Raw genomic sequence first — 27,667 nt, 5'->3', positions numbered from 1 at the left:
TTCTGGTTGAAAGGACATTCAGTCATTTGAAGTGCTCCTCTCCAGATCCATGTTTAACTACCTCAATGAGAACTGGGCCTTAAAGAGCAGACACATCTGACGAAGAATAAATTCAGACCAGCGAAGCATAAAACAAAAGGAGTCAGCCTTGCAAATCTCAACAAAGCAAATTGCTCTCCAGCTCTTCTGTGGAAAGACTACCTCGCACGCCAAGGGATTTGTTTACAGAGAGCTGCCCCAAGAGACTCTGCTGTATTAAATTAAAAGAATTGGCTGCTTGGCAGAGCCTGTTGATTTTCTAAGCAGAAAATGAGCAAAAGCCCAGGGCAAATCAGACTGCATCCAGGAAGATCACCTTGATTTCTCATGCCTGAAAGTCAAACCTAACTAAGTAGTCCTATCCATCACAAGTAACAACAAATGCCTCTTTGCTCCTGTTGCCTTCAGGGAAAGAGAAAGATTATTACTAAAGATGAACTAGAGGAAAGCAGACTGAAGCGACGTTTTGGCAACCTGACCTCTCAATGCAGCGCTTGCCTGTGAACTGAGCAAAAGAGGGTGGGGGGGGAGAGGTTTTCCAGTCAGCTGCCTCCCTGCCCCCTCCTCTCTTCCCCCCCCTCTCTCTCACACATGTACAAACAAGCAATGCTTCTCCAAAACTCTCCTTCCTCTCCCAATAACAGTCATCTTGGGTGCCCTTTGCTTCCTTCCCCAAACCGGGCTGCACAGATGGGAAAGCAAGCGCTTTTCTGTCATGCTTCATGAACGCAAGAACTTTAAATAGCCCCAGATCACCAGTAATAATAATAAAAAAAACTTTTTATGATTAGTTTAAAAATAAGGGGATTCTTTCTTTCTTTTTTAAAAAGGCAAGTGTCTGCAGGCAGCTAAGTCCTTGCAGCAGCTCCCTCCTAGAATGCTTGGAACCCAAATGGTTCCTTCTCTAAAAATAACACACATGAACTGTGCCCTTCCAGGGAGGATGGGGGGGGGGGAGGCACAACTTCACCCTCATTATGTCTCATACCATGAACATATCACACATGCAGTAGGGGCCACAGGGATGTGCAGCCTCCCCACATGGGTTGCATGTTGTCCTTATACCCTGACAGGCTCTTCCTCATCAGACTGGCGTTCCTCAACGGGCAGGAAAGGGCAATTTTGCTCCTAGGTAGGTAAGAAGTCCAAAGACAAAAAGAACCCATGTGTTTTAGAACTACTGGCTCTAGGGAGCATCAATGTTCAGAAATTAGGGGACAATCATTATGCTCCATTGTAGTGACTGGGACAGATCCGCTAATCTAATACAGTAGTTCACAATAAGCAAGTTCTTGCCAGAGCGGTAGATGCTGAGTTGGGTGGGTGGGCTTTTCAATCTTGGTTGGGGAGCTGGAATCCACACACAAGTCCATCCCCAGTTCCAATAGGAATGATATTAATTCTGGGAGCTGCTGCTCTGCAGAGCTGGCATTTTCCTTGCAGACTATCCAGGAGAGCTGGCAAACTGTGGAGAAGAATGCTGTGGTTAAGGCAACCAGAGACATCTCTGGTTAAAAGAGATGCTTCCTCCCTAAGTCTGCTCTCAGCAAACCCAAACAAACTTGCCAGTTCATCATTAATCAATCAACTGCTTCCCAACTCAGGCCAGCCCTCTCAAGTTTTGTCATCTGGTGCTGGAAATAAAACAGAATTAATATTTTAAAAAATAAAATGCAAAAAAAAAAAAACAGGATCCATGTTTCCTTCTGGTTTAACGAGGGAAAAGGTCAACAGAGAAAGCTAGAATCTCCTGGCAGATGAGCGGACCTAGTAACTCCCAGGGACAGCTGGGGAAAACCTGGGAGTCCCGACATCCTGTTCCTCCCAAGAATGGGAAACGCGCCAACAACCTTCCCCCACGAGGGCTTTAAAACATCAAGTCCAGAAACAGCCTCGCCGGGCAAGGGGAACGGAGGTCTTCAAACAAACGAGCATCTTGCTGTTGACCACTAGCGATCGATTGTCAACTCACTCGTTCCAACTTGAATAAAGCAAAGCCCCGCCCCGCATAATCAATCATCACAAGTTCAGGGCGCGCGCACACCGTGCGGATGGCCATGCCAATGGCCATCAACTTTTCTGGGGAGGGCCCTCAAATATTTCATTGGGGTTAGCAGGCACCCCCACCCCCTCGTCACTGCAACAGCCGGGATCCGCTGCTCGGCCAAATCGTTGACAAGCGGCGAGAGCGCGGCGCGCCCCGCGGCTCATCCATCCCGCGCTCTCGCCTCTCCGGCTGCCGTTCCCCCCCCCCGCGCCGCTTCCCCCCCCCGCCTGAAACTCACGTTTTCGCGGTGGGAGAGATGCTTCCACTCCTTGTCCTTTGAGCTCCTAAAGGCATTTGTATGCATTTGTCCGGGCAGCGAAGTTCTAACCGAAAACAGAAGGCGGCTGTCTTCTTCCCGGCGGCGGGGCGCCCCCTCTCCTCCTCCTCAAGCGCTTCCTCACAGCCAGGGGCTTCAGGTACTGTCCATGAAACGCCGACGCCGCTCCTCGGCTCCGCTCCGCCCAGAGAGGAGCTGCTGCTGCTGCTGCTTGCGCGAAGGTCGCCCTAGCGGGTCTTGCTCCGCATGGCGGGGAAGCGCCAGCTCGGCAAAGGCGCGAGAGGGGGCGCCTCGCGCGTGCCTCGCCGGCGGCCGCCTGGGCGCTGTTGTTTGGGTGTCGCGTGGTGGTTGGCGTGAGGGGCTTCGGCGGGGTGGGTTTTTGCACGAGTTCTTCTGGGGCAACGGAAGGGGGGGAGCGTCCCTGGGAGCAAAGGTCCAGACAGGCAAAAAAAGAGGGGAGGAAGCTCTGCAACGCACAGGCAGAAAAAAACAACCCCAAACTTTTTAAATTGCTCTCTCTGCAGCTTCTAGTAGCAACAGCGCAGGCATCCGGAGCTGAAAGGAGACTCTGCCTCTGGCTGCGGAGCAGAGCAGAGCGAGCAGCCAACCCCAAAGCAAAGCAAATCCTCCCCACAGCGGCTCGGTGTTAAATTTCACCGCTCACTGACTGGCGATTACATCATCAAACGCATCTCTCTTTTCTTCCCCCGGCCTCCCGGCAGCCGCCAAGCAGAGGAGGCAGAGCGAGAGACAGAGCCTGACTCGGGATGGCTCGGTTGGGCGGCCCGCCGCCGCCGCTGGGGGGAGCCCGGGAGTTGCTGCTGCTGCTGCTTACTTTGGGTTCCCCTATTGCAGCGCCCGAAGAGTGTTGCGCGCGCGCTCTCTCTCACGGCGGCCGCTTTGGAGGGAAAGCGCTTTTGCAGCGAAGCCGCCTGCTGCTGCTGCCGCCTTGATATGGCTTGCGCCCCATTTTTAAGGCTGCAATCCCCCAAAAGCGCTTTTTCACAGAGTTCAGTCAGTGGGGCTTAACTGCTAAGGAATCCAGTGCCGATTTACGTATAAGCTAAACAAGCTGTAGCTTAGGGCCCCACTCTTTGGGGGGCCCCCAAAAAATTAAAGGAAAAACCCACTGGATATAGATTTCCAAAATATAAGATAAAAAAACAAATAAAATAAAACCTACATACAGCAACGTGTGCAAATGGCTTTAGATACCTATTAGGTCCATAAATTACCATGTAGCATATATCCAACAACAACAAAAACAGCAACAATTTGTTGTTGACAAAGGACAGCTGGACATATAAAGGGCCCCATTACCTTCAGCAGCTTCAGGCCTCAAACCTAAATCCTGCCCTGAATATGACCATGGTTGCACTTTTATTGCCTTCCACCTCACATTTTGTACCTCACTTTTTTGTTTTTTGTTTTTGTTTAACTGAAAGGGGCTTTTTAGAGGCCACCCTCTCTAAGGAAAAATGTCTCCTTACAGCACTGTGTGTCAACACAGGGTTCCCCCCCCCCTCAGCTTGGGTGGTGGAGGTAAATATGCACATAAACCATCCATATTTCAAGTCAGACTCAGCATGTTAAGATTTTACATCTCTAAAAGACAAAGACAAAAAATATACTGTACAGTAGTGTATTCACTTTCAATGTATACAATGGGTACTTCTACATTAGAGTGTGGTGTTTGTTTTGGTTGCAGGGCGGGGGCGGGGTGTGTGTGTGGATGGAATGCCACAATAGGTGTCAGCAAATCTGACAAGAATTTGCATTGCAGCTGTTGGAACTCCAGCAGAGAGGGAGATGAGAAGATGGTTCTTCTCAATGTGTTTTGAATCAGAGATTTTAAAAGTTTCAGTGCACTCACTGTAACACACCTCCGAAACGTTCCAATTCACGCAAAAGTGGGATGGTTAAAAAGATGAGCTATATACTGTGTTGTAAAGCTTATCATTAAATGTAGAAGAAACTTCTTGGATTTCTGCGTCATCTGCAATGACTAAATGAAATATTGTGAAGGAACTCGCAATAAGGTGCAACATTTTTATTTCAATTGTTTTTACCCCACTCTGAAGTTGAAAAGCCCCCCCCCCCCATAGTGGTTTACTTACAGTGCTTGCCTTCAGATTTATTATCTAAAAAGGAGGGCACAAAAGGAAAGAGAGAAGAGCGAGAAAGAGGAAAACATGCAAACTGAGGCATCGGTTTTTAAAGTTATACAGTTCTTATAATGACCAGCTTGAACTGAAGTCATTTAGGGATAGAAGAAACCACATAGAAGAGGTATTCCCACAGTGCTAATGAAGTACCCCTGCTTTCTACCACTCCTCTTCTAAGAAATTCAAGGCAGCCTTTACAAATTCAACCTCCTTTTGAAGAAGACAGTGCTAGAAATTAATGATAGTTCTGTACCAATCTAGAAGTTTGAGCAAGCATTGCAGAGATGGATAAGCAAGCACATAGGGATTGATGATGCTGATGGTGCTCTGGGACTAATGATAATGTTCAAGTATCTGCTGGCCGAATCCAAAAATGGCTCCCATACAAGTAGCGCTTTGCACATTCTGGCCACTCGGCATTACAATCCCATTTCAGCACCCGAGTAGCCTAGTAGTGGCTTTAGGTAAAAAGCAGCCTTAATACACTCTCAGGGGCCTCTGGCCCTCATCAGTGGCCAGGACATGTTGTTTTAAGCCTAGGGAACCAACTTTATGTTCTGGTTAATTTGCAAGCATAACTTGTACAATATGCAAACTACGCCTTTTTTCAGAGTTGTAAAAAAAGAAGTCTGAAGGCCATGTTGTTTAATTCTTATTTGAACCCACATGTAGAGTTGTTGAAAGCAAATAGTTAATTTTTTAAAACTCATGGAGCATTTTTTTTCCTGTGTAGTATTGCCCATTTGTATAAAATTACCAGAAAGGTTTTTTTAGAGGGGCAAAAAGTTCCTGAAAGTAGTGAATTGCTTTTACTTTTTGTTGCCTATTAAAATATTCTCAGAAGTCCAAAAATAAAACTAGAGTTGAAAAATAGTCACAGAAGCGAACTTCACAGAATTGGCACTTTGGGGTGAAGCTTGACGGTCTCTGTGAAGGTTTCCCAGATTTAAAACCCCTTTTTTGACAGGTAATCATTTTGTTGCCTCAATAAAACCTGCAGAACGGGAGATTCAGTCGCTCTTGACATAATTCAGAGCCAATTTTCTGGTATGCCAAGAAGTGGACCGACATTATTGCAGGGGTAATTTTGGTTTGAGCATTTCGCCATAAAACTATATCACATGTCAACATAGCATCATTCAAGATACTTTCAGAAGTTTTTCACTGGCATTCAGACCAACAAATTACAATCAATGACTACCTCACTTCAAGCAAAACGGCAACCAAGGCCTCTTCAAACTGCTCATCTAACATACTAAAAGAACCATATGGACAGGCTTCTACTGTACAGTTCAGCCTTTCCTAAAATTAGAAAATGTATATCCAACCTATGTTTTTGTTGTGACCCATTGGTCACTGCTTTGATAGTTTTTAGATTTTCGAAAACGGTTTGTCTGCAAAACGTATTGTCCCACCAACATGAAGAAAACAAAATACCACAGCGGTAAGCAGCGTAAGATCAACAAGTTTACATTCATAAAACAAGTACAAAATGTATCACAGATCAGTAGATTAGAGACAGGGATCAGCAAACCTTTTCAGCAGGGGGCCGGTCTACTGTCCCTCAGACCTTTTGGGGGGCCGGAATATATATATTTTTTGGGGGGGGAGAATGAATTCCTATGACCCACAAATAACCCAGAGATGCATTTTAAATAAAAACACACATTCTACTCATGTAAAAACACGCTGATTCCCAGACCGTCTGCGGGCCAGATTTAGAAAGCGATTGGGCCGGATCTGGCCCGCAGGCCTTAGTTTGCCTACCTATGGATTAATACATCAATGTAGCTAGATCACCCCTTGGGGAAAGCCTGGGTTGTCGATGTCCACACAGGTCCATCTTTTCCCCAAAGCTAAACATGCCAAGTTCCTTCCACCTTGCATTCGCGACACATTCAGAGATTCGCGAAGATAATGAACAAGGGATGAGTGCTGTAAGAACACTTTACCACAGAAATTCAAAGAGAAACACACACACCCCACACACACACTTCCAAACATCTGCCAGCCCCTTACCATATTCACGTGGGCTCGAACATACCCTGATACTGCCAGCATCAAAGGACAAGAGATCACTGCTCTTGCTCCCAAGTTTTGCAAATCTGAAAGGGAGCCCTTTGTAGGGGAGTGCAGCCAGTTCGGTCACACTGGGTGCAGAGTCTCAGGGATGACGCAACTATGATGTACAATGGAAGACAAAAGGGGGGGGCATGACAAACTTTAGGCCTTGCACAGGGTGTTGCTGAAATTTGAGATCCCAAGGGAACTGGAAGGAGCAATATAGGTACTTTAAAATCTCTATAGCTGGAGCAGGGAACCTGTCGCCTTTCAGATGTTGTCAGGCTACAAGTCCATTATCCCTAACCAATGGCCATATGGGCAGGGGCTGATGGGAATTGTAGCCTTGAAGGCCGCAAGTTCCCCATCCCTGCTCTACAGTCACTTAGTATCTCTATGTGCTCTCTTCCCAGGACTGGCCCTATATACATACATACATATATATATATATATATACACACACACACACACACACACACACACACACACACACACATTGCAGGTTTCACCTTTCTGCATTTTAAATCAGTGTTTAATATTTGTTATTTTACCCTTATTTCTTTTCTTTTTTTCAGTTTTCAGTGTACCAGCACCAGCAGCAGTTTCCGCTCTCCATAAATAGAACATTCTGTTTGTAAGTTGCCGATCTCGATCGGCAATGCTGCACTCAGCCAAGAAACAGAGACAAGAGGCATAAAAATATGGGCTTCTTTATTTAGTGTGATTCCAAAAGGACTGGCAGCTTCTATTCTTTCTGGGATATGCCAGCAAAGCTCGGCGCTAAAATGTAGAGAAGAATTTAAAAGATGATGGAATGGAGGTTTTTTTTTTTACTGAATACAATTAGGGTACGATCTAAGAACCTTCCTTCTGGAAAATGTTCGAAGAACAGATGTAATTTGGAAGCAACACTGTGCCAAAAGAAACACAATACTCTTCTCTCCCTTTCTGCTGCTTTAACTTCAATTGGTTTTTTCCAATGCGTCTATCTTTACTGTGAAACTCTGTATAACTCTGTCTCAGAGGCTTCATCCAAGCTGTCCCCTGAAACATGCACAGGAAAAAGTTAAACAATACAAGCGAGGGCCCTGTGTACATTATAAAAGGAGTAGTGACAAAAAGATTGCCAAATCCACAGACATTATATTCATAACAAACCCTTATTAACACAATACTCCCACTGACTTCAGCATATTTTCCTGCATGAGGGATTTTATGTGCATGGTGAACATTTAAAAATGTCCTCTGCATGCAACGCAGTTATTTTTCCCACTGTGAAATATTTCTACCACGTACATTAAATTCCTTATCTATATAAACAGAACCTCCGATACTAATAATGTTACAGGAATTATGAGAACAGCTATTTCTCAAAGCAGTTGAAACACAGGAAGGGAAAAAAATTAGATTTGGTGCACCAAATCCCCGCTAGTTTTTATGGGAGAGAATTAAATACATCCTGAAGGTTGTAATAATAAATACACTTCCTGGTCATGGGCGTAGGCAGGGGGCAGGGGGGTAGTTGCCCCCCCCCCCCAGAAGCAAAAGGCTGAGGGGCGCAGCGTGGCGGCCCCAGGCTTACGCTCCCCGCGCACCACTGGAGCTTCGCGCAGGGAGCGGGAGCCTGGGGCCACCTCCTCGGAAGAGCTGAAAGGCACAGGCCACGTAGCCCCGCCCACATTCCCACTGTGGCCCCTCCCCTCCTGTGCCTTGGCCCCGCCCCTTGCCTCCCTAATTTTGATCCTGGGTACGCCCCTGTTCCTGGTTTGACGTGCTTCCTGCTGAATAGGCATAGGATTGAGCTGTACATCTCCTTGAAATCAGTATGGTTTAAAAATACTTAAGATGGCAATTCATGGTTTAGGGCAAGGTCTACTAGGAAGATCTCCTCTACGCATCCTAGTTAAATGCAACAGCAGCAGTGAACAATGGGGATGTAAAAAAGCAGCTGAGGAAGCCCCATGAAGTCCTTGCTGGTGGACATTACAGAGTCAGCATGCTGTAAAAACAAAAGTACTTACAGTACAGGATTTAGCTTAGGTGTGGCATCTGCACTGTGCTAGTTCCAAGCACACCCTGATTTGCAATGACTACCAGCAGTGCTTTTTTCCTAAAACAAAAACAAAAACGTTTAGGGGTCCTCTCATTTTGACTCAAGAAAATCACTATTTTATAGTTCAAATTGGTGGGAAATAAATACGGTAAATGGACACAAGTACAAAGAACATGCGCAACACTGTTATCCCATCTTTTGTTTTTACAGAGTCATCATTAACTTTACAATTCTTTGCTGGCTGTGATGATGAAAAACAGTAATTTTCCTACTCATACTGAAATATTGCCCCTCATTGAGGCCAAACTTTCACCAGTAAAACACCACACATCCACATTCCACACTGCTTCACACATTAAACGCTCGCTTCTGTCTGAGACTCAGGAAACCCCGGGAAAGGAAATGAAGCTGCCATCGGGGGTGGTAGCAACGAAACTGACCAATCACCATGCTGGATTCCAACTGCTACTTCACACATTGAATGCCCGCTTCTGACTGAAACTCAGGAAACACCATGACAGGAAATGAGGCTGCCATTGGGGGTAGCAACAGAACTGACGATTCACCGTGCTAGAGAAGAAACTAATTTTTTAAAAATATATATATTATTTTCTTCTCCCGTTAGATTCACAAAATGTTTAGGGGTATATGTACCCCTGCATCCCCCCAGATAAAAGCACTGACTACCAGTAAGAGTCTAGGGGCCCCACAACTAGGGCAGCCATTCAACAGTTCCGGGCACTACCACTTAACTTGCTAGCTGCCACTGAAAGCATGGTATCACCCAGAAGTTTCATTGCCCTGGCTAAATTTGAGGTGGATGTTCCCATAGAAAATAGCAACAACCAAGTCAGAAATTCAATAAGGGACTATTATTGCCCATTTCCACATACCAGAATTTAAGATATGCCTCTACAAGCATCCTGTGTCTCGTATAATTTAGTTTCGTTTGTTTGGTTGATTTCCTTTCCTCCCCCAGTGTCATTGTGCCTTTCTTAGTACTTCTTCTTTATGAAAAATGATCCCTTTTCTTGGGATTACAATTTTTTCTTTCAGTGGAAAAGAAGGAATGCTGAATTTGCATATACATATATCAGATGTTTTTGAAGAGTTGTGGAAAAGGGGAACACGAGCTATCTACCTGGGATTGCAAAGCAGCCAAGGCAGTACCGTGTTTCTCCGAAAATAAGACACCGTCTTATATTTATTTTTCCTCAAAAAAAACAAACACTATGGCTTATTTTCAGGGGATGTCTTATTTTTTTCTTCCTCCTGCTGCAGCCAGCATTGCTTATATGGCTTATATTCGGGGTATGGCTTATATTCCTTGAATGCTTAAAAATCCTGCTACGGCTTATTTTATGGCTACGGCTTATTTTCGGAGAAACAGGGTACCAATATTCTCTTCAAATGAACAAACAAGCAGCATTGTAAATAATTAGATTTTTAAGGTGCGATGGTTCGTGGAAAAGTATTATCACTGAGATGAGAAACTATAGTAGGAAATTATAGTCAGAATCATTGCAAGTTCATAAAATAAGGCAAAAATATAATGCGCCTTTGGGAAAGGAATGGTAGAGCCCATCAGTCTAAGAAGTATGTAATAAATATTTGACTTCTATATGTATGGTGTTTTTTTTGCTGTAGTTCCTGTGTCTGGCAGAAGAATCCTAAGGAAACTGAAGCTACTTCAAAAAAATTATTTCCTCTGAATACCGCAATATACGGGCTAGGCCATATACCAAGATTTATGGAATGTAACACAGCACAATATTTATTTTAAGTTATGTAAGGGAAAGCCAAAAATTATATTTGATTGCTTTGGTTAAAGAAAATATTACCAGTCTATCAAATATGGATTGAGGAAATCCAAGAAATGGAAAGCTTTACACCATGTCTTTTATGACAACTTGCTAAGCTTATATGGGTTCCTAAAATATTTCTCGTACTTACTACTTTGTGGAAATAAGAAAACTGCAACAAAGTGGTCTGCACATTCAGAATAATCTGGCTGGACACCTTTAGTGGGACTGTACCATGTCAGGCTGCTGTTTAATGGATCCGAATGTTTTCACTTTTACAAAAAACCACCCTGTGTATTGGGGGTTGAATTGAGCCAACCAAAAGGAAACGATTAGCAAAACTTGAGCTGGAGGAAAATAATGTTCTCCTTACAGTCAAGGAAGGAGCCATTGGGATGGATTTATTTTATTCATTTATTTATTTATCTATACTACCATATCATAAAATATAAGGGCAGTGTACAAAAAACCCCCAATAAAAATAGAATTTTAAAGTGACTGGCTAATTAAACAGTTGCAAAGGCCTATCATCATTTTAAAAAACCCTATCAACTTCCCTTTGGCCTCTTTCAGCTAATTTTTTATATATGTTGCACAGCTATGCATTTTATCTCCCACCTACCCACCCGCCCAAACTTCCCAGAACTTCCACTTCATCCCGTCATGGCAGCTGTTCCTTACACTGCCACAGTTGAGACTTCCTCTGGGGTGCATAAAGAAAACACAGGAAACCAATGCATCAGGGAGAATGCTTGAGCTAGATCAATTCTCTCTGGTTTGCTAGTTATGAACTGCAGGATGGATGCTTTGCAAGAGGACATTTAGCCACAGAATCCATCATTTGATTCTGCTGTAGTGCAGCCCTAACCTGACTGCACTGTATCAGTCCAAATGGGTTAGACCAGCTCTAATAGATTACATCAGCTCATATTAGTATTAGTATTTCGTAGAATGAAGGGAAAGGCAGCGCTTTCAGACAGTTGCATCTCCTATTATTTCTAAATCCAGAAAGGTTGCAAGTTAGGGTGATTGCGTATCCTACTTTACAAAGGACAGTCCTCAGTTTGAAATAGCTGTTTATTTGAAAGGCTGCCTGGTCCAAGTCCAATAAGATGGAGAACCATCAGAAGACGGGGAGCAGAGGATGTGGTGTTGCCTAGCAACAGTGACCATCTATAGAGAAGACTGAGCAGGCACTCAGATGACCTAGTCATAGTCTTCCCAACAATGGTGCAGACATACTGTATTTCTACCCTGTTTCTCATATTTTAAGACATACCCATAAAATAAGCCATAGCAGGATTTTTAAGCATTCAAGGAATATAAGCCATACCCAGAAAATAAGACATAGTGATAGGCACAGCAGCAATGCCGGCCGCGGCAGGAGGAAGAGGAAAAAAATAAGACATCCCTTGAAAATAAGCCATAGTGTGTTTTTTGGAGGAAAAAATAAATATAAGACGTGTCTTATAATATGAGAAACACGGTATTTAATGTATAGTGGTTATTTCTAGATTTCCATCTTTAAAGATAAGCTCTAACATGTACAAAGTGGTATCATCCTTTGTCCTGTTTTTTTGCACTCCTAACCCCTTTCTGGGGTGCTAGGTTTCATGCTACAAATCATCACTGGTTTTATCAGCCTTCTTAATTTTCTGCCTTACTGTTGTTGTTTTTAGCAGACTTTTGCACCATGATCAGTTCAGATGAGAAGCAATTACTGTATATTCCTGCGTATAAGACTACTTTTTAACCCAGGGAAATCTTTTCAAAAGTCGGGGGTCGTCTTATACGCCAGGTCGTATTTTTTATACAGCGAGTATATCCCAAACTCTATATTTTAACTGGAAAAGCTGGGGGTCGTCTTATACGCCCAGTCGTCTTATACGCCGGAATATACGGGTAGTAACTTTACTTTGTTGGGGCACAAAGGAGAAGCATTCTGCAGATATTTTAACATCTAATGCATTGACAGCCATAGCTACTTCTGTTGGTGGTAACTTGTAAACATGCTCACAGAAGCCAAACAGAATACCAGATCCCAGTGGAAGAAGCCCACTTTGCTCTCTCTATAATTGCACTGTGGCTCTTGAGTTTCGGGAAATGAGAAAACTATGTTTATTGCAGGAAGCACATACTTCATAGGAAATATCCTAATTCGATCTAAGGAGAAGATACAAAAGAGCCATGCTTGATCTTTCATCTCAGCAGGAGGCACACACAAAGATGTCTCTTCTCTCCAGGTGAGATGAAGAAGGAAGTAGGAAATGAGGTCAGCAGCCTTGAGAGTTACCAGTCTAATACTGAAAGAAGGCCAATAGTTCGGCAAAAGGAGCAGCGTCTAGGAAGGTTGGTGGTTCCTCACTATCAATGCTTCAATTGCAGCAATAGCAGCCTACAGCTGCATCTCAAGACTTCCAACAACTTCTCCCTCTGGTCTGCCTACAGTGCCCACCAAGGCCTTTTCTGGTCTCTGTGTGTATGGTTATTATTTAGGGATCAAGTGGCATGTGGGTGTGGCTCTAATTTAGAGATCAAGTGAGCCTTGGCTTCAATTTGGAGATCAGCCAACACCTGGGGGAATAAACAGTAAGTGGTTGCAGTAAGGCAAAAAAGCTGTTGCCTCAATTAAGCTCCAACCATTCAACCGATCACCTAGTTGCCCGATAATTTGCATGGCCAACCCGCCTGGGCACCAGAACATCTTGAAAACCCAAATATAGAAGTCGTCTATAGGCCTGAACTTGAGGTGGCGTATAGCTCGCAAGAAAAAGGCCAAGCCACAAATAACTATGCAGTCTTGAAAGGTTGTAAGATGAGCAGCTACAGAAAACGAAGGAATGTAGACAGGGAGCGAAATGGGAAAGCGTTGGGGGGGGGGAGATGGGTAAGTAAACCGTGAGGTGGAATGAAGGCTTTATGCCACAAGGCTTCTCAGGCTGAGAAAGAAGAAGTGCTGTGTTTAGGAAGCCAGTATGTGCTGCCCCCAAAACACATTCAGAAAGCCGCTCCTGAAGGAGGAGAAGTCCACGACAAAGCTACAAGCAAAATCTTTGCTGGAAGACTGAGGCGCCCTTAATGCAAACCATCCCATGGAAGCAGCTCTGCGCTTGAGTGGGAAACCTGTCAGATTTCATTTGAGAGATGGCACAGTATGTGCCTTACGAGGAGCCACGAGAAACCTAGGCAAACACCCAACAAGTTACACAGAAGAAGAAAGAAAGAAGTCGGTCAAGGGTATTTGCCAGATGATAAACTGATGAATGTTGACGAGGCAGGAGAGCAAAGATTTATCTAGCCAATTCATGTCCCAATCACATTTCAGTCCTTCCATAGAAATACCCATTGAATTTTTCAGAGGCAACAGCATGATATCAAGTTAACATCTAATGGAGAGGGAATGCAGCGGGCAAAACACCACCACCACCCAAATATAAATTTCTAGAAAGAACTGAATAATCAGCCTATTAGATTTATATCCTGCCTTCTCTTCAGTGAACCCAAGGTATTGTTCTTCCCTATTATCCTTACAACAAACATTGTGTGGTTATGTTAGACTTAGGGCTCATCCACACAGAGAGTTGAAAGGGACACTGCTTCTCTCATGAAACATTTCACTCATTCAAAACAAGTCATTTATTATCTTTTCAGTGAACCCAGTTTGGTGTGAACTATCCTCAAACTTACCTCACATACACTGCTAAACTGTTTCAAATTAGTCTGCTAAACTGTTTCCCAGCTATAAGCCATAGAGGCTACTCCCCGGTTTTTCATTTGTAATGCCAACTCATCCTTAAGATGGCTGTGACTCCATTATATGCCACTATAGATTTTCCATCCAAAAATGACCGCTCCCCACATCAAATGGGAGGCACATTTTGCATGGTCACGCACAGCCCCCTGGATCCCAATGCGGCGCCCAGTAGTACAGGCTGGCTTCGCCCTCCCCAGGCTGGATACCTGGAGGTCTCTGCCTACCTCAGCCAATCGGCATAGCTGCCAAGTACCCCGTTTTCCCCAGGAAACCCCCGTTTTTACTTACCTTTTCCCGGTGGTCCCCCGTATCACTTCGTCTCCCGTTTTTCTCTGTTATTTTCTCCTGCCAGAGGCCATTTTATTTCTTTCCGATTTGCCCTTCTATGGGCACCAAAAATGGCCGCCGCCGGCTTAAAAAATCGCATCTACGCATGTCCGGAATTGCATAGACGCGACTTCCAGTGTCGGTGTCGGCCATTTTTTCTGCCCATAGATGGGCGGAACGACACCAGAAGTTGCGTCAACGCACTTCCTGACATGCGTACAAGCGACTTTTGAAGTCGGCGGCGGCCATTTTTGGTGCCCATAGAAGGGCAAAGCGACACCGGAAGTTACGTCGACGCAACTTCCGGTGTCACACGGCTGCCGCTCCCGGATTCTGCAGTCCGGGACTTGGAAGGTAAGGCCAATCGGCCAATCTCGCCTGGGGAGGCATTGCCAGGGGATCGGCCAGGTAGGGGGAGGGACCACCCTGCCCACACAACAGAAGGTGAATCTTACCCGTGAAGCATCAGTTGGCTCCATAGCATGTTGTCTTGAGTCATTATTCCACTCGGGAGTCGTCTGCGGTTGGGGGGACTCCGCCTGCCCACACAAAATATTACTGTCAAGAAATAAGTTTGCAGACTCTGTTCAAAGAGCATACGTGGTAAACATTCAAAGAACATATATGAGTGTTGCCCCTGGGGCAGTGGCGGACTTTGGGCTTCCAAGTATCAGCAGGGCTCAGTGTGATGCCACAATTCAGTGCCTCTCGCCTTCCATTGTTCATCCTTGTTGTGGCGCCTTCGGCTCGGTGCGGGCGAATCGGTCATGCTCCCCTAAATCTGCCTCTGCCCTGGGTTCCAGGATATCTACAGAAAACCCATAGTGTGCTTTATTTCATCCCAGTCCACCCATTTTGCTCTCATAAGAACATGCTAAATTTTACATTTACATATAATATTGTGGTCTAAAGTTGTTTTCAGAATGCACCCAGGAGCTCTGGCCGCTCTTTGCAAACTTGCCGAGGGTTCCTCAATCAGACCAGCAATGGCAGGCCAGCTGCTCCGAAAGACATCCTGACCAGCGTTCATAGAATCATAGAGTTGGAAGAGACCACAAGGGCCATCCAGTCCAACCCCCTGCCAAGCAGGAAACACTATCAAAGCATTCTTGACATATGGCTGTCAAGCCTCTGCTTAAAGACCTCCAAAGAAGGAAACTCCACCACACTTCTTCAATATCCCTTTCTTCTCTTACGGAACCAGCAAAGAGCGCCAGGGACAGTGGCAAAGTCTAACAGGCCTGGTTAGGGCCTCACAAATCTCCTACAGCACAAACATTACCGTCAGATACCTCCCAAGGTTCCTGAGGAGACACATGGATGGAGGCAAGTTTGGGAGCTACAACTAATCGACGTGACAGCCCTTTTTACGACACGGCTGGGTACCACAAATGAAGGCATCCATCATGTAACCACATTTGCTCGCTCAACTGGCAGCTCACACTGAGGTGCGCTTGTAGTTACCACATTAGAGCCGGTTGTGAAGAGGGGTACTGTGAAAAGATAATTAAGGAATTAATGTGGTGCACATGTGTTGTTGTTGTTGTTGTTGTTTAATTAAATCAATTTTTTAAAAAGCCAGTGTTTCTCTGTGCCTTTGTCTCACCATTCAGGACAATTAGCCCAGTGATTACAGTTGCTAGTAATGCAAATAGAAAAATCGCATTGGGCAAAGGATTGAACTGAACTCCTAAGTGCATTTGCTGCCTCCTCTTTGTGGGAGGACCCACATCACAACTGCAGTGAGTAAATACAGCAAACATTCTGCTTTTATGGATATCATGTTTTATTTTTAAGTTGCCTTTCCATGTGTTTCTCATTATCAATTAATTGCTTTTGGGATTTTTCTGGGACAAAGGTTCTCCCCCCCACCCACCTTTTTTTAAAAGCGTAATACCAGACAGACAATTGGAAGTTTGTGAATAATAATAATCATCTCAAATCCTAGACTTCCTAGGCAGCCCTTTTAATAAAAAGTCTGAAAAGCCAACACATTTCTAAGGGCAGAAATGCACATTCCACTTCCACTCCACTCTGTGTCCTCAGTGGTACAGTCCAGGCATTTAAAAAGTGGGGCTGAGTAGGGCACAACTGCCAGTTGAGAAGGCGTAAGTGGGAGGAGGGCACTTGCTCCCCCCCCCTCCAACAACTGCCAACTGGGTTGTTCGTAGCTCATATCCCAGGCCAGGTTTGCAACAGGAGGGTGGTTCTGGAACTCCAGCTGTGGGAAGCTATAGAGCAGGCATCCCCAAACTGCGGCCCTCCAGATGTTTTGGCCTACAACTCCAATGATCCCTAGCTAACAGGACCAGTGCTCAGGGATGATGGGAATAGTAGTCCAAAACATCTGGAGGGCCGAAGTTTGGGGATGACTCCTATAGAGGAAAATTGGCCTTCTCCCTCTTTGTTGGAAATCATGCTATTTCAACCTCACTTTGCAAAGGAAAAGCTCGAACCAGCCTTTGAAGCATCAAAGTGGAAGCCAAATATGTTGACATTCTGCCTTAGTATCACACCCCCTAATAGCAAGCTCAGATAGTGAGTGGCAGCAGAAATGGATCAAAACAGGGCCACTGAGAAACAAAATAGACATATTGGCATGTTTAATAGTAACTTTGAGGTTTACACAAATAATTATAATAATAAAACTTTTTTTAAGAAACCCAAGGGGCAAACTGAGCTTGCTGAGTACTCATGGAATGTTGACTGTGAGTAAGAAAACAAAAATTGGGAAAACAAGGGGTTTTTCAGTGGAATAGTTGGCTGAAACTACGAAAAGAAACACTCCTTTTAGCGTAGGATACACTGGAACATTTTATTGCAAGCCCCACTTGTCTGCACCAGTGATACTGACTCTGTCCAAAAGGACACTTCAAAAAGTTTTGGCGCGCATTTTCATGCTAAGAAAATAGGAGTAAGCAAGTACAGTGGTACCTCGGGTTACAGACGCTTCGGGTTACAGACGCTTCGGGTTACAAACTCCGCTAACCAGGAAGTGGTTGCTCCAGGTTAAGAACTTTGCCTCGGGATAAGAACGGAAATCGCACGCCAGCAGCGCAGCGGCAGTGGGAGGCCCCATTTGCAAAAACACACCTCTAGTTAAGAACCGTTTCAGGTTAAGAACGGACCTCCGGAACGAATTAAGTTCTTAACCCGAGGTACCACTGTATTAAGCAACTTCGGAGCACATACACAAACTGAGGGACTGGAATTTAATACCCCTCCCTTTTTTAAAATGTGACCTTTTAATAGTCACGAACTATCCAAGGTTCAAGCAAAGTGTGGCATTCTTGAAGCTAAGTCTTTGCGTAGGTGTGATGCCAAATTTAGGCAAGACAAGCATGTTCTATTAGTGGGTCTGAATTTCCTGGCTACAACTGCGTGGCATTTCACTTTTTGTGTCAGGGTGTCCTGGTAGCCATACTAGGAAATCCAGAAACAATTCCTGGCTCACACAAAGAATGAAATCATACTATGAAAATATGGATGGCCAACTCCAGTACTATAATTTTAAGAGCATTCTGCTTTAATTTTAAGAGCATTCTGACCCTACATAGTGTATGACAGATAGTAAGCAACAACAACAAAAATATTATTATTTTTTTAAAAAATTGTGTCCTTGCCCTGAGGAACTTGCAAATTTAAATTTTGCATAACTTTTGAAAATCGCAAAACAACAGGACAACAATATAGGCTACAAAGTTGTTACAGTTGATTAGCCATGCTCATATAACAGCTCCACAGGTTTTGCCTCTGTTATTTCCATTTGGCAGATTGAAAACTAGGGCTCAGAGTCAATTGCCACACAATGGTCCTATTTACACTCATCACTAAACCATGGTTTAGCATTATGTTATGTACTGAGCGGAATCATAGAACAATAGGATCCAGAATCAGCAGTCTGATTGGTCCGCAGGAGACACCCAATCCAACTCCAGGTGGAAGTGAATCCGCAACCTGATTGGCCTGCAGGAGCAGCCAATCAGGCTGCTGGCAGAAGTCAATCCACAAACTGATTGGCCCACAGGTGTAGCCCTGAAGTAGCCAATCACGCAAAGCCCATTGTGTAAATAATGTATATAAGCAGATGATTTTGGGGAAAGGGCATTCTTCTTCTCCTTGATGACTACGAGCTGAATAAAGAGCATGAAATTCACTCTCAACTCCGAGTATATTTCACATTACATGGACAAGCTGAGCTTTAGACTCCCACACTCTCCCTCCCCTTTTTTGGTGCAGTCACATGGAAGTATTTAGAAGCTTTTGTTTCTTTTTTAGATTTCCCTCAGTCTGCCATTTCACCCAAACACGGACAAATAGTGGTTAATCTTCACTAGGTTTTGTTAAAAGCCATTCAGCTTTTTGGAGCCCAACTCCCAACAAACCATAGCTGAGATAGCCACTGTTTCTCCAGGCTCGGATCACACAGCCAGCTGTGGTTAATCTAAAACAGAAGTGGAAACCGAACTTCTTGCAGACATATGAAGAGGAGGTGGGAGTTGTCCTGAAACAACTGTTCAGTGTGACATCTACAGCAGACAAATGACTCCATTGGCATACTGTATGGAGTTGTTGCATTATCACAAACAATTTGCTGAATGCCTGTCTTTCCAAGTCAGTTTGCTGAGCAGAGGAAAAGGAACAAATATTTTCAGAAGGCCATGTCACTGAGATTTAGTATGATTGTACTCTGGAAATTCCTGAGGGAAGCCCATGCAAGGCGACAGTAAACGAGCCCTACACTTGGACATGGCTTGTCTTGCTTTTAGCAAAGGTGATTTATTCATTGGTTGAGAATATAAGGCCATTAAATGCATCACTTTCATAGAGGATAAGGCTACCTGTGGATACTAGTCTGATGGCTATGTTTCTTCCAGTATCACAGGCAATGTGCCTCTGAATACTCGAGGTTAGGGATTGGGCTTCTGTGCTGATTATGTGCTTCTTCCGATTGGCATCTGGTTGGCCACTGGGAGAACAGAATATTGGAGTAGATGGGTCTTAGGTCTGCCTCACTTTCCTTTCTGCAGAAAAGCCAACTGAAGCAGCTCCGAGAGAGAGAGAGAGAGAGAGAGAGAAAGAGAGAGAGAGAGAGAGCTAACAAATATAGGGATAAAAGGCACAGCATTTCTAAGCATATTTACATGGCAGTAAGTGGCTTAGAACACCAATGACATGCACTTCCAATTAAGCATGGTTTTAACATTGGCTGTATTTAAAGCCACTTAACAATTATCTTCAATTCTAAGCATTGCAGCGTCTCTTAGTTTTAAGACTGGTGGAATGGATCCTGAAAACAAGTTTCTGTATTATGCATTTCAGGTAGGTATATTCATAAACGACTATAGAGGATTTGGCCATACACTGACCTCAAAGGAGAAGAAGCTCTAGCCACACATTGCAATGCTCAATGAGTTTTCCATCTTTTACAAAGTTTGTTGCTGCCAGGAAGCAAAAGGAAAATGTTTCAAACCTTATATTTCAAAAACTAGCAAGCTTTTGAGATACCAAGGAGATAAGGAGAGGGCTTCTTACTCCTATAGCTGAAAGCAAGCAGAGAGTTTGTACTTCAGTGCTCTTTAGGTAAATATGTAATGTAAGGCATGCCAAGGGGAAAATGTTAAATCATAACAATCTGTAAATCATCACATAATTTTCCTAGATGCTACTACTATCCATTAGTCAATTTATCTTCTGTCTTGTAATATGATTTCTTCCTAAATTCACCATAATTTATAGAAATTATGCCTCCAGCACTAGAGCAGCTTACAAAGACATTGCAAGCATTGGTTTTTTTCCAGTCTGTGCTCTTAACAGCAAAAACAAACACTTGCAGCACGTAGGAAGACACCATGTACTGAAGTCCATCTAGCTCAATATCATCTATCCTGGCCATTAGCAGCTCACCATAGCTTATGGCAGGAGTCTCCTGAACCCCACTTGGAGATGTCAGGGGTTCTTCCTCAAACCATTTGCATGGCAAGCTTGTCCTTTTCCACCGAGATATGGCCCTTCCCTACTATTCAAAACTATTCGTGGAGCATGATTTTTTCACGTGGAAGAATAAACTTGTGCTGTGGCTCAGGTCCCACCCCCCACTCCCCACAGATCTCTTCAGGCATTCAATCTTCAAATCAACTCAACAATAGAAGGAACCACAGGAATGAGCATGCTAGCTCTGCCGGCCATTGTCATTCCGATGGCTCTTCGTGGCTTGGTGTGCGACAATAATCTTTGAATGGGGAGCACCTTGTATTCACAAAGGACCCCTTGTGCATTTCAGAACATAGACAAAACAGGATTCTAAACACATTGGCAGCCTTCATGTGTATCAGAGGCTGCCTATTCCAGAAAGTCAAGAATAGCAACAGGGAGCAGAGCTGGTGTGCTCACCCCCCACCCCAACCCCCAGCAATCTGTTTGTAAGTTAAATTAATACGGACACTCCGTCTGAAGAGGGCTCATGTCCTCATGGTGTTTACAGTCACTGGCTGATGTCATTCCCAACAGGATTCTTGCAAATTGTTAGAAGTACGTTGCTAACAGAATCCATTCTTCAGATTTAGCAGAAGCAGCAATTTCTGCTCCAAAAAGACTCACAGTGCAACACCACAATCCCATGTGTGTTTCCTTCAAAGCAGATGCCATAGTCTTCAGTAGGATTTACTCCCTGGTAAATATTCATGTTTACGTGGAAGTAATCTTCAGTGAATACCAAAAATGTAAGAAAATCTCTACTGAGTTGGACCAAAAGCCATCTAAATGCAACGCATTACGCTTCATAATATAGTAGTTATATTAGTCAGCAAACTAACAAAAATTTGGTCAGCCAGGACTCCATCTTCCCCAAGCCAGGTGGAAATGGGCCAGACATAAGACTACATTTTGAGGACTCACAGGCAGATCCATTCCTATATGCAGTTAACTACATACAATGACCCTGATTCTGGGATCATATAGCCCACATGCTCACTATTAGCCCATTTTACTTACAAATGCATTTGGGATGGGGAATAAAATTCCATTCTGTTTGCATTTAAAGGAATATCTACTTAATTCACGCTTTCTGAAACAATGTTTGTGATCTGTAACACGCACAGCCACCTTTCAAAATCCGCACTTTTCCATATTTTGCAACGCAGTGCTCCAGCCAAGTAACGTGTACAAAAAAATGCATATGCAAAGGTAAAGTGTGCAATTAAAATACATAGTTGGGTGAAATAGTATTTTAAAATTCATCATAGTAGGAGGAACCTATTTGCAAAAATATGTATTGGGCAAAATTGCACACATATATGTATACTATGAGTAATCTACTGGTGGATTTTCATGAGACTTTTGAAATAAAAAATAAAAATTGCAAATTTGATGTGGGAATGTGGAGAACTGAAGACTAGGAAATGAGACACGGAGAAAGGACTCATCCAAACTTCCACACGTCCTGCCACTTTCCCCTGGGAAAACCAACTCTTTCATGCTGAATTGAATCAAATGTCAACTGTGTTTTCCATAGACTGATGCTTGCTCCAATTTAGTGTCAAATCAGGAAGTTGTGGGACAAGCAGAAAACTGCTCAGACCCATGTTTTCTAGGAGCAGGATTGTGGAAGTGAGCCGAAACTAAAACTGAGGATTGGACCCCACTTCCATTTATCCTGTGCCTAGAAAACACGGGTCCATGCAGTTTTCCACTCGCCCCGTGTTCCAAGTAGGTCCAAGTAGTTTCCCCCTTCCCCGTTCCTTTCCCAGGGAAAACCCACTCTTTAGTGCTTAATTGGAGAAAACATCAATCTGGAGAAAACCCAAATTGCTGTTTGTTCCAACTGAGTGCTAAAGAGCTGTTTTCTCTGGGGGAAACCAGAGGCTTAAGAGGAAGTGTGGATAAGCCCTCATAGACCCAACCATCTCTATTAAGAGACACTCATCTCCCACTGTGGTTCTGGGCATATGCAAGAGGTCAGGATAGTTTTCAGGCTTTCAATCCAGCAATTCTACATGTAACTAACTTCTTGCCCTTTTACGGGCCTTAAATTGAGCAGTGTGGCACAGAAATCTAATACTGTAGTCGAAGAAGTCCCTGACACCTAGATGTAAGGGATGGGGAAAGATTAGGCTGCTTTGTTCCTGCGTGTCGAGCTACTGTGGAGCACAAGCAGTCTTTGTTGTTGTTGTTTTAAAGCTAACAAACCAGGCAACTCACTATTAGATTTCAAGGCAGCAGACTTCAGACAGCTCCAGCAGATGATTGCTATTTTTACCTCTCTTATATTATTAGTTAGAATGCTTTTGTTATTCAGTTCTAAACTTACACTATCTTAAAAAATCCTGGTTGTATTCATGAGATTTAAAGAAATGCCAAGAACAAAGCAGCTGCACAGAAAAATGGTCCTGCACAGAAAAATGGCACCATCTTGTTTTTTAAAAAACCATTGCTATTGTAAGTGAAAGTTATTATAACTGCTCCTTTTAAGCAAGGTCACATAGCACAAGCTGGCATGCAGAGTAAACCCAGAAACCACCATCAGGATGTACAGCTGCAGAACCTTCTGCAGCTTCCAACTTCAGCAGCAACAGCATTGCGTTTTCATTGTGATAGACAGAAAGTGTGTGTCAGGAGGGCCTGAGGTTCCTCAGACACTATGGGTTATATCCTAGAACCATAGAGCTGGAGGTCCTTATGGGCCAGCTAGTCTGGCCCCACCCCCTCAGCTTGATGCAGGAAATCTAGAGCTAGAGCATTCCTCCCAAGAGATGGCTGCCTAGGCTCTGCTTGAAGATCTCCAGTGAGAGACAGAATAGACCACAACCACCCCCTCTAGACAACTGGTTCTATCATCAAATTGTTCTGACCATCAAGACATTTATCCTAATCCTCAACCAAAGTCTCGCGCCCTGTCAATCATTCCCATTAGATCTAGTCCTGCCCTCTGGAACAGCAGAGAGAAACTTATTGGCTTCTTATCTGTGGCAGGCATTTGAAGAGTGCCACACTGAGTGAGATTCCTATCAGTAAAGAAACATCTGGTTCGAAGAGAGGGGAGGCAGATTTTGTCCTTACGGTAGCAGTTCCCCACCTTCCCCCTATTACTTTCCCTTGCAGAACAGAAAGCAACCAGGGCTTTTTTCCCCAGCTGGAACTCACCAGAACTCAGTCCCTGCACCTCCATTATAAGAAGGTGGGTCGGTTCCAGCACCTCTTTTTCTAGAAATATAGAAACCATTCACTTATATGGAAGAAAGTAAAGGGTGATACCCTAAGGAACACAGCTGAGATGGGGGCTAAACTTGCTCCCCCACCATGGTAACTCCAGCATCTAAGGTGAGGGGACATCTGGGCTTGTGGCTGATGTGGAGTAATGGTCTGAACCTTTATTAACTGATTTACAAATAGGATGGGGTAAGAAGGGAAGAGGCATCGTTACCAAGAAATGCAAATACTTTCATTGCACTTGTTCTCTACACAATATAGTCCTACTCCCACCCAAACATTTAGCATTCAGTCCTAAGCGCATTTACATGGGAGATTCAGTCCATTGTGCTCAGGACTTCCTTTGGAATAAACACGTAAAGGATCAGGCTACTGCTGAGCCCTTGTGTTGCCACATCTGCTCACCACCATCGCTGTAAGATGGAGAACCTGTTATCAAGGAAGAGCCCCAAAATAGCACAGCTTTCGCTCCTAGCATTTACTTTGCAGATAAAATGCCATAATTTAAGCAAAAGAGCTTTCATTCGCCAGTGCAAAATACAGCCATGGCTTCAAATGAATTCCATATGGCGGGTTTATAAGAATGGATAAATATGGCTTTAAGTAATCATTCAGCATAAAAAAACCAAGAACTTCTGGTCAAAAGATGGGAAATAGCTGGTGTTTAGGGGGGATGCCTCGGGTGCAAATTACAAGGATCGAGTTGAGGTGCTGCCCCCCCCATTATATTCTTACAAGCACAGTATGGAACAGGAAACCCCCACCCACATCTATCTATCTATCTATCAGTTGAGTGTTTCTTGCTCAGCACCAAGACTCAATCCGGAAAGGTGATCTGAAAGTTTCATATGCCTAGTGCCTCCTGCCTGAGCATTCATATACTTTTTCTATAATCCAAGGCTGTGTTTGTTCATAATATTCTGAAGAGGGGGTGTTTGCTTGTTAAAACGCCTGTTTTCCCATCATATGTGGGCTGGTCTCTTAAGATCACTTTCACATTTATGACAAGGCAGATATTTTAACCACAACCTTGTCGCAGATGTCCTCATTTCCGTGTCTCTTCGGTTTCTTTCATTAAAAGTACCTCTGCAAATAGATGCTGTAGAGCGTACAAGATAGATCATAGGCTTTGGAACAGGCAACCCTACTAATGCCTGACTAGGTGTGCCATATTCTTTTCACAGAGCCCGCCTTAGGTTTCTTGGCCTTTGCTTGCCTTGCTGTTTTGTTCGAGTTATTTTCTTGGCTCCCACTACTCTGTTTTTCAACTTGGTCATTTGTACAGCACAAGTGTTCAGAATGCTGATGGGGTTGGACCGATCTATCAAAGGAAGCTACCACAAAGGGGCCACTTGCGAATTGTGGGTGGTATATCTCTTCATTATGAACTCATCTGGAAGCTTTGGGTAAGCAAGCGACTCTTGAAGCATATTAGGTCATTGCTACTGAATGTCTTAACAGCTGAGCTAAGCAGCAGTTGCTAAGAGGCAACCCTTCTACTTTCATTCAGGCACCTTATACCATTCTTTGACACTTGGAACTGCTTCTGCTCCAAGGCTGCCAACTTTTAAGCTGGCTCCCCCTCCTATGTCTTTAAACCAGCAGCTTGATCTGTAGTCATTATCGGGCAATCCTTTTCACCCCCCTGCTGTACAAAGCTTCAGCGGCCAGTGCCTGTAGATCAAGGTGCTAATAAAGGACCAAGCCAATTTTTTTTCTCATCAGTTGGCAATCTTACTTTCCTCTTAAGCTACGACTGGTCTTTGCATCAAACAGGAAGCTCTTTCAGAGTGTTCGCCTTGGCACACTCTGGTTGTGAAGCCAAGCATGCTCAGATAGAACTCACTCTCATTGAACTTGCTGGGATATACTTTGAAATGCACATGCATAGACTGAAGATTGTCATCAGGCAAGGTTGGGGAACCCGTGGCCCTCCAGGAGTTGTAGAATTCCAACTCCCATCAACCAGAGCCCATGTGGTAACAACATCTGTAGTCTAACAATACCCTGATATAAGGGCTTCCTTTTGCCATGTGGAACTTAAAGTGGCATTCTGGTTTCCTCTATTTAAAGCCAAAAAAAAGAGCTTACAGTAACAATTACCTTGCAGTGCTCAGAATCAATATTCTTCACTTCACAATTTTAAAATTAGTTTGTGAACATAGCAGAATGGACAGGCTGGCTTTCTTGCAAGTGACATATTTTTTGGCTTTCCCACAAGCTGTTTTCTCTTTACACATTTTCCATGCAATTGCTGTATTTGAAGCGAAACACAACTGATGTGAGAACTTTTTGACCTGAAATTAATGGTTCATATTTTGCATCTTATATACTGATTAACTGATTTACAAAGTTAACCTTTGTATGAGAAACTCTGGTTTTGTAGCAGCCAATGAGAATACTGCATCATGTTCTTCTCCTGAAAATACGAGGAGCTAACTTTGCCACGTAGCTCCGAAATCACTTTTTCCCATGCTTGTGGTATGAAGCACTGGTCCTTTGGCATTTCAATCCAAAATGTGCTTACTAGAATTGTGGAGCTACAAGAACTTTAATCTTGTGAGGTTACCCGATTATTATTATTATTAATTTCATTTCTATACCGCTTTGTTGTTGTTTTAAAAAACAACTCAAAAGCGGTTTACAACCCACTAAAACATCAAATAAAACAACCCGGCATAAAACTTTACTGAAGAAAGTCAAAGTATACATTCAAAGCAACATATTTAACGGGGAACTAAATTTTTATCTTAAAGATTTAGGTATAAAACATTACACATGAGGTCAACTACAGAATACACATTTAAAACAGCACAACTAACAAGTGGAAAAGGTATTGCCATAACACTGAACATACCTGCTGCTGTTGCTTCCAGTTCTGCCAATGGTGGTTCATGGTGGCTGGTGGTTGTGGAAGCTCCGGCTGGATGACCTGGGTCTGCGTTAAGAGACAGCCAAGGTGGTCTCTGGCCTCTTCAGCAGCCTCAACTTTTGTAGCTGGAGTCAGTCAGCCACCCGCCTTCGAGGCCAAGTGGGAAACGGCCTACAAGGCAGGGAGCAGGTCTTCCAGGACTCACAGCCAAGATGGTCCTTAGAACTGGGCACTGCTTTCTGTATGTTACAATGCTTTGCTGCATTTCTTTAATTTTCACTGCTGCTCTTAGTAGTTTGCATTGATTGTTTTGCTGTATGTTTCTGTAATATTTGCGGGTTTTGTTCCACACAGCTTTTTAATGTTTCTGCACACCACTTTAGACATCATTCTATTTATCAAGTGGTATAAAAAATGGCCTTAATAAATAAGCCCTGAAATATAAAATGAAGGCGAGACAGGATTATTAATGTTGAATGCCCCCAGAGTAAAGGACTACAAATAATTAGGGAGTAATGTTAACATCTTATAATGTCTCAATAATGCACACTAGTGAAACAAAGGCAACCATCCTAACTAGGCACAGCTACTGAAATAAGACCTATTGGACAGAGTTGGTTTTACCTCTGAATAAATATGCACAATGATATGATTGGGCTGCATATCTCCAGGATTCAGTTATAAATGGAAAGCATGCCACTAATTTTCACGATCATTTCCCAAGGATAAGCTTGACCTAAGAAGTCCATTAGATGCACAAGATGGTATTAGACCATTGATTTGTATATCTGGTTCCAAAAGTTACAGGTAGGTAGCCGTGTTGGTCTGACGTAGTCGAAACAAAATAAAAAAATTCTTAGTTGGTCTTTAAGGTGCTGCTGGAAGGAATTTTTTTATTTTGGTTCCAAAAGTGTTGAACCAGAGTGAACTAAGTTTCGCACCTCTCCTGCTCTTAGGCAGGAGCTTCTCCCAGCCCTGCTGACCTGCACTTCCAACTGCAGTGAAGGAGGTGGGAACCAGTTTAGGGCTTCACACATGGTTCAGTGCCATTAAGCCAAAATAA

General features: G+C 43.7%; 1 protein-coding gene across 3 annotated transcripts in view; it reads right to left on the bottom strand.

Annotated features, from left to right (window-relative positions):
* Window positions 1-2,922, bottom strand: part of COL24A1 (collagen type XXIV alpha 1 chain) — a 156,895-nt gene extending 153,973 nt beyond the window's left edge. For all 3 annotated transcript variants that reach the window (XR_015950978.1, XM_035123684.3, XM_088673875.1), the window contains exon 1: window positions 2,325-2,922. Coding sequence is in view for 2 of the 3 variants with exons in the window: in XM_035123684.3 (XP_034979575.3) it covers window positions 2,325-2,380 (56 nt within the window). In the remaining variant the exon portion in view is untranslated. The remainder of the gene's footprint in view (window positions 1-2,324) is intronic.
* Window positions 2,923-27,667: the final 24,745 nt, after the last annotated feature.

The sequence above is a fragment of the Zootoca vivipara genome, chromosome 7 (assembly GCF_965207765.1).
Source record: "Zootoca vivipara chromosome 7, rZooViv2.hap1.1, whole genome shotgun sequence".
Lineage (NCBI taxonomy): Eukaryota > Metazoa > Chordata > Lepidosauria > Squamata > Lacertidae > Zootoca > Zootoca vivipara.
The sequence above is the reverse complement of the archived record's forward strand: the minus strand, read 5'-3'. Positions and strand labels throughout refer to the sequence as shown.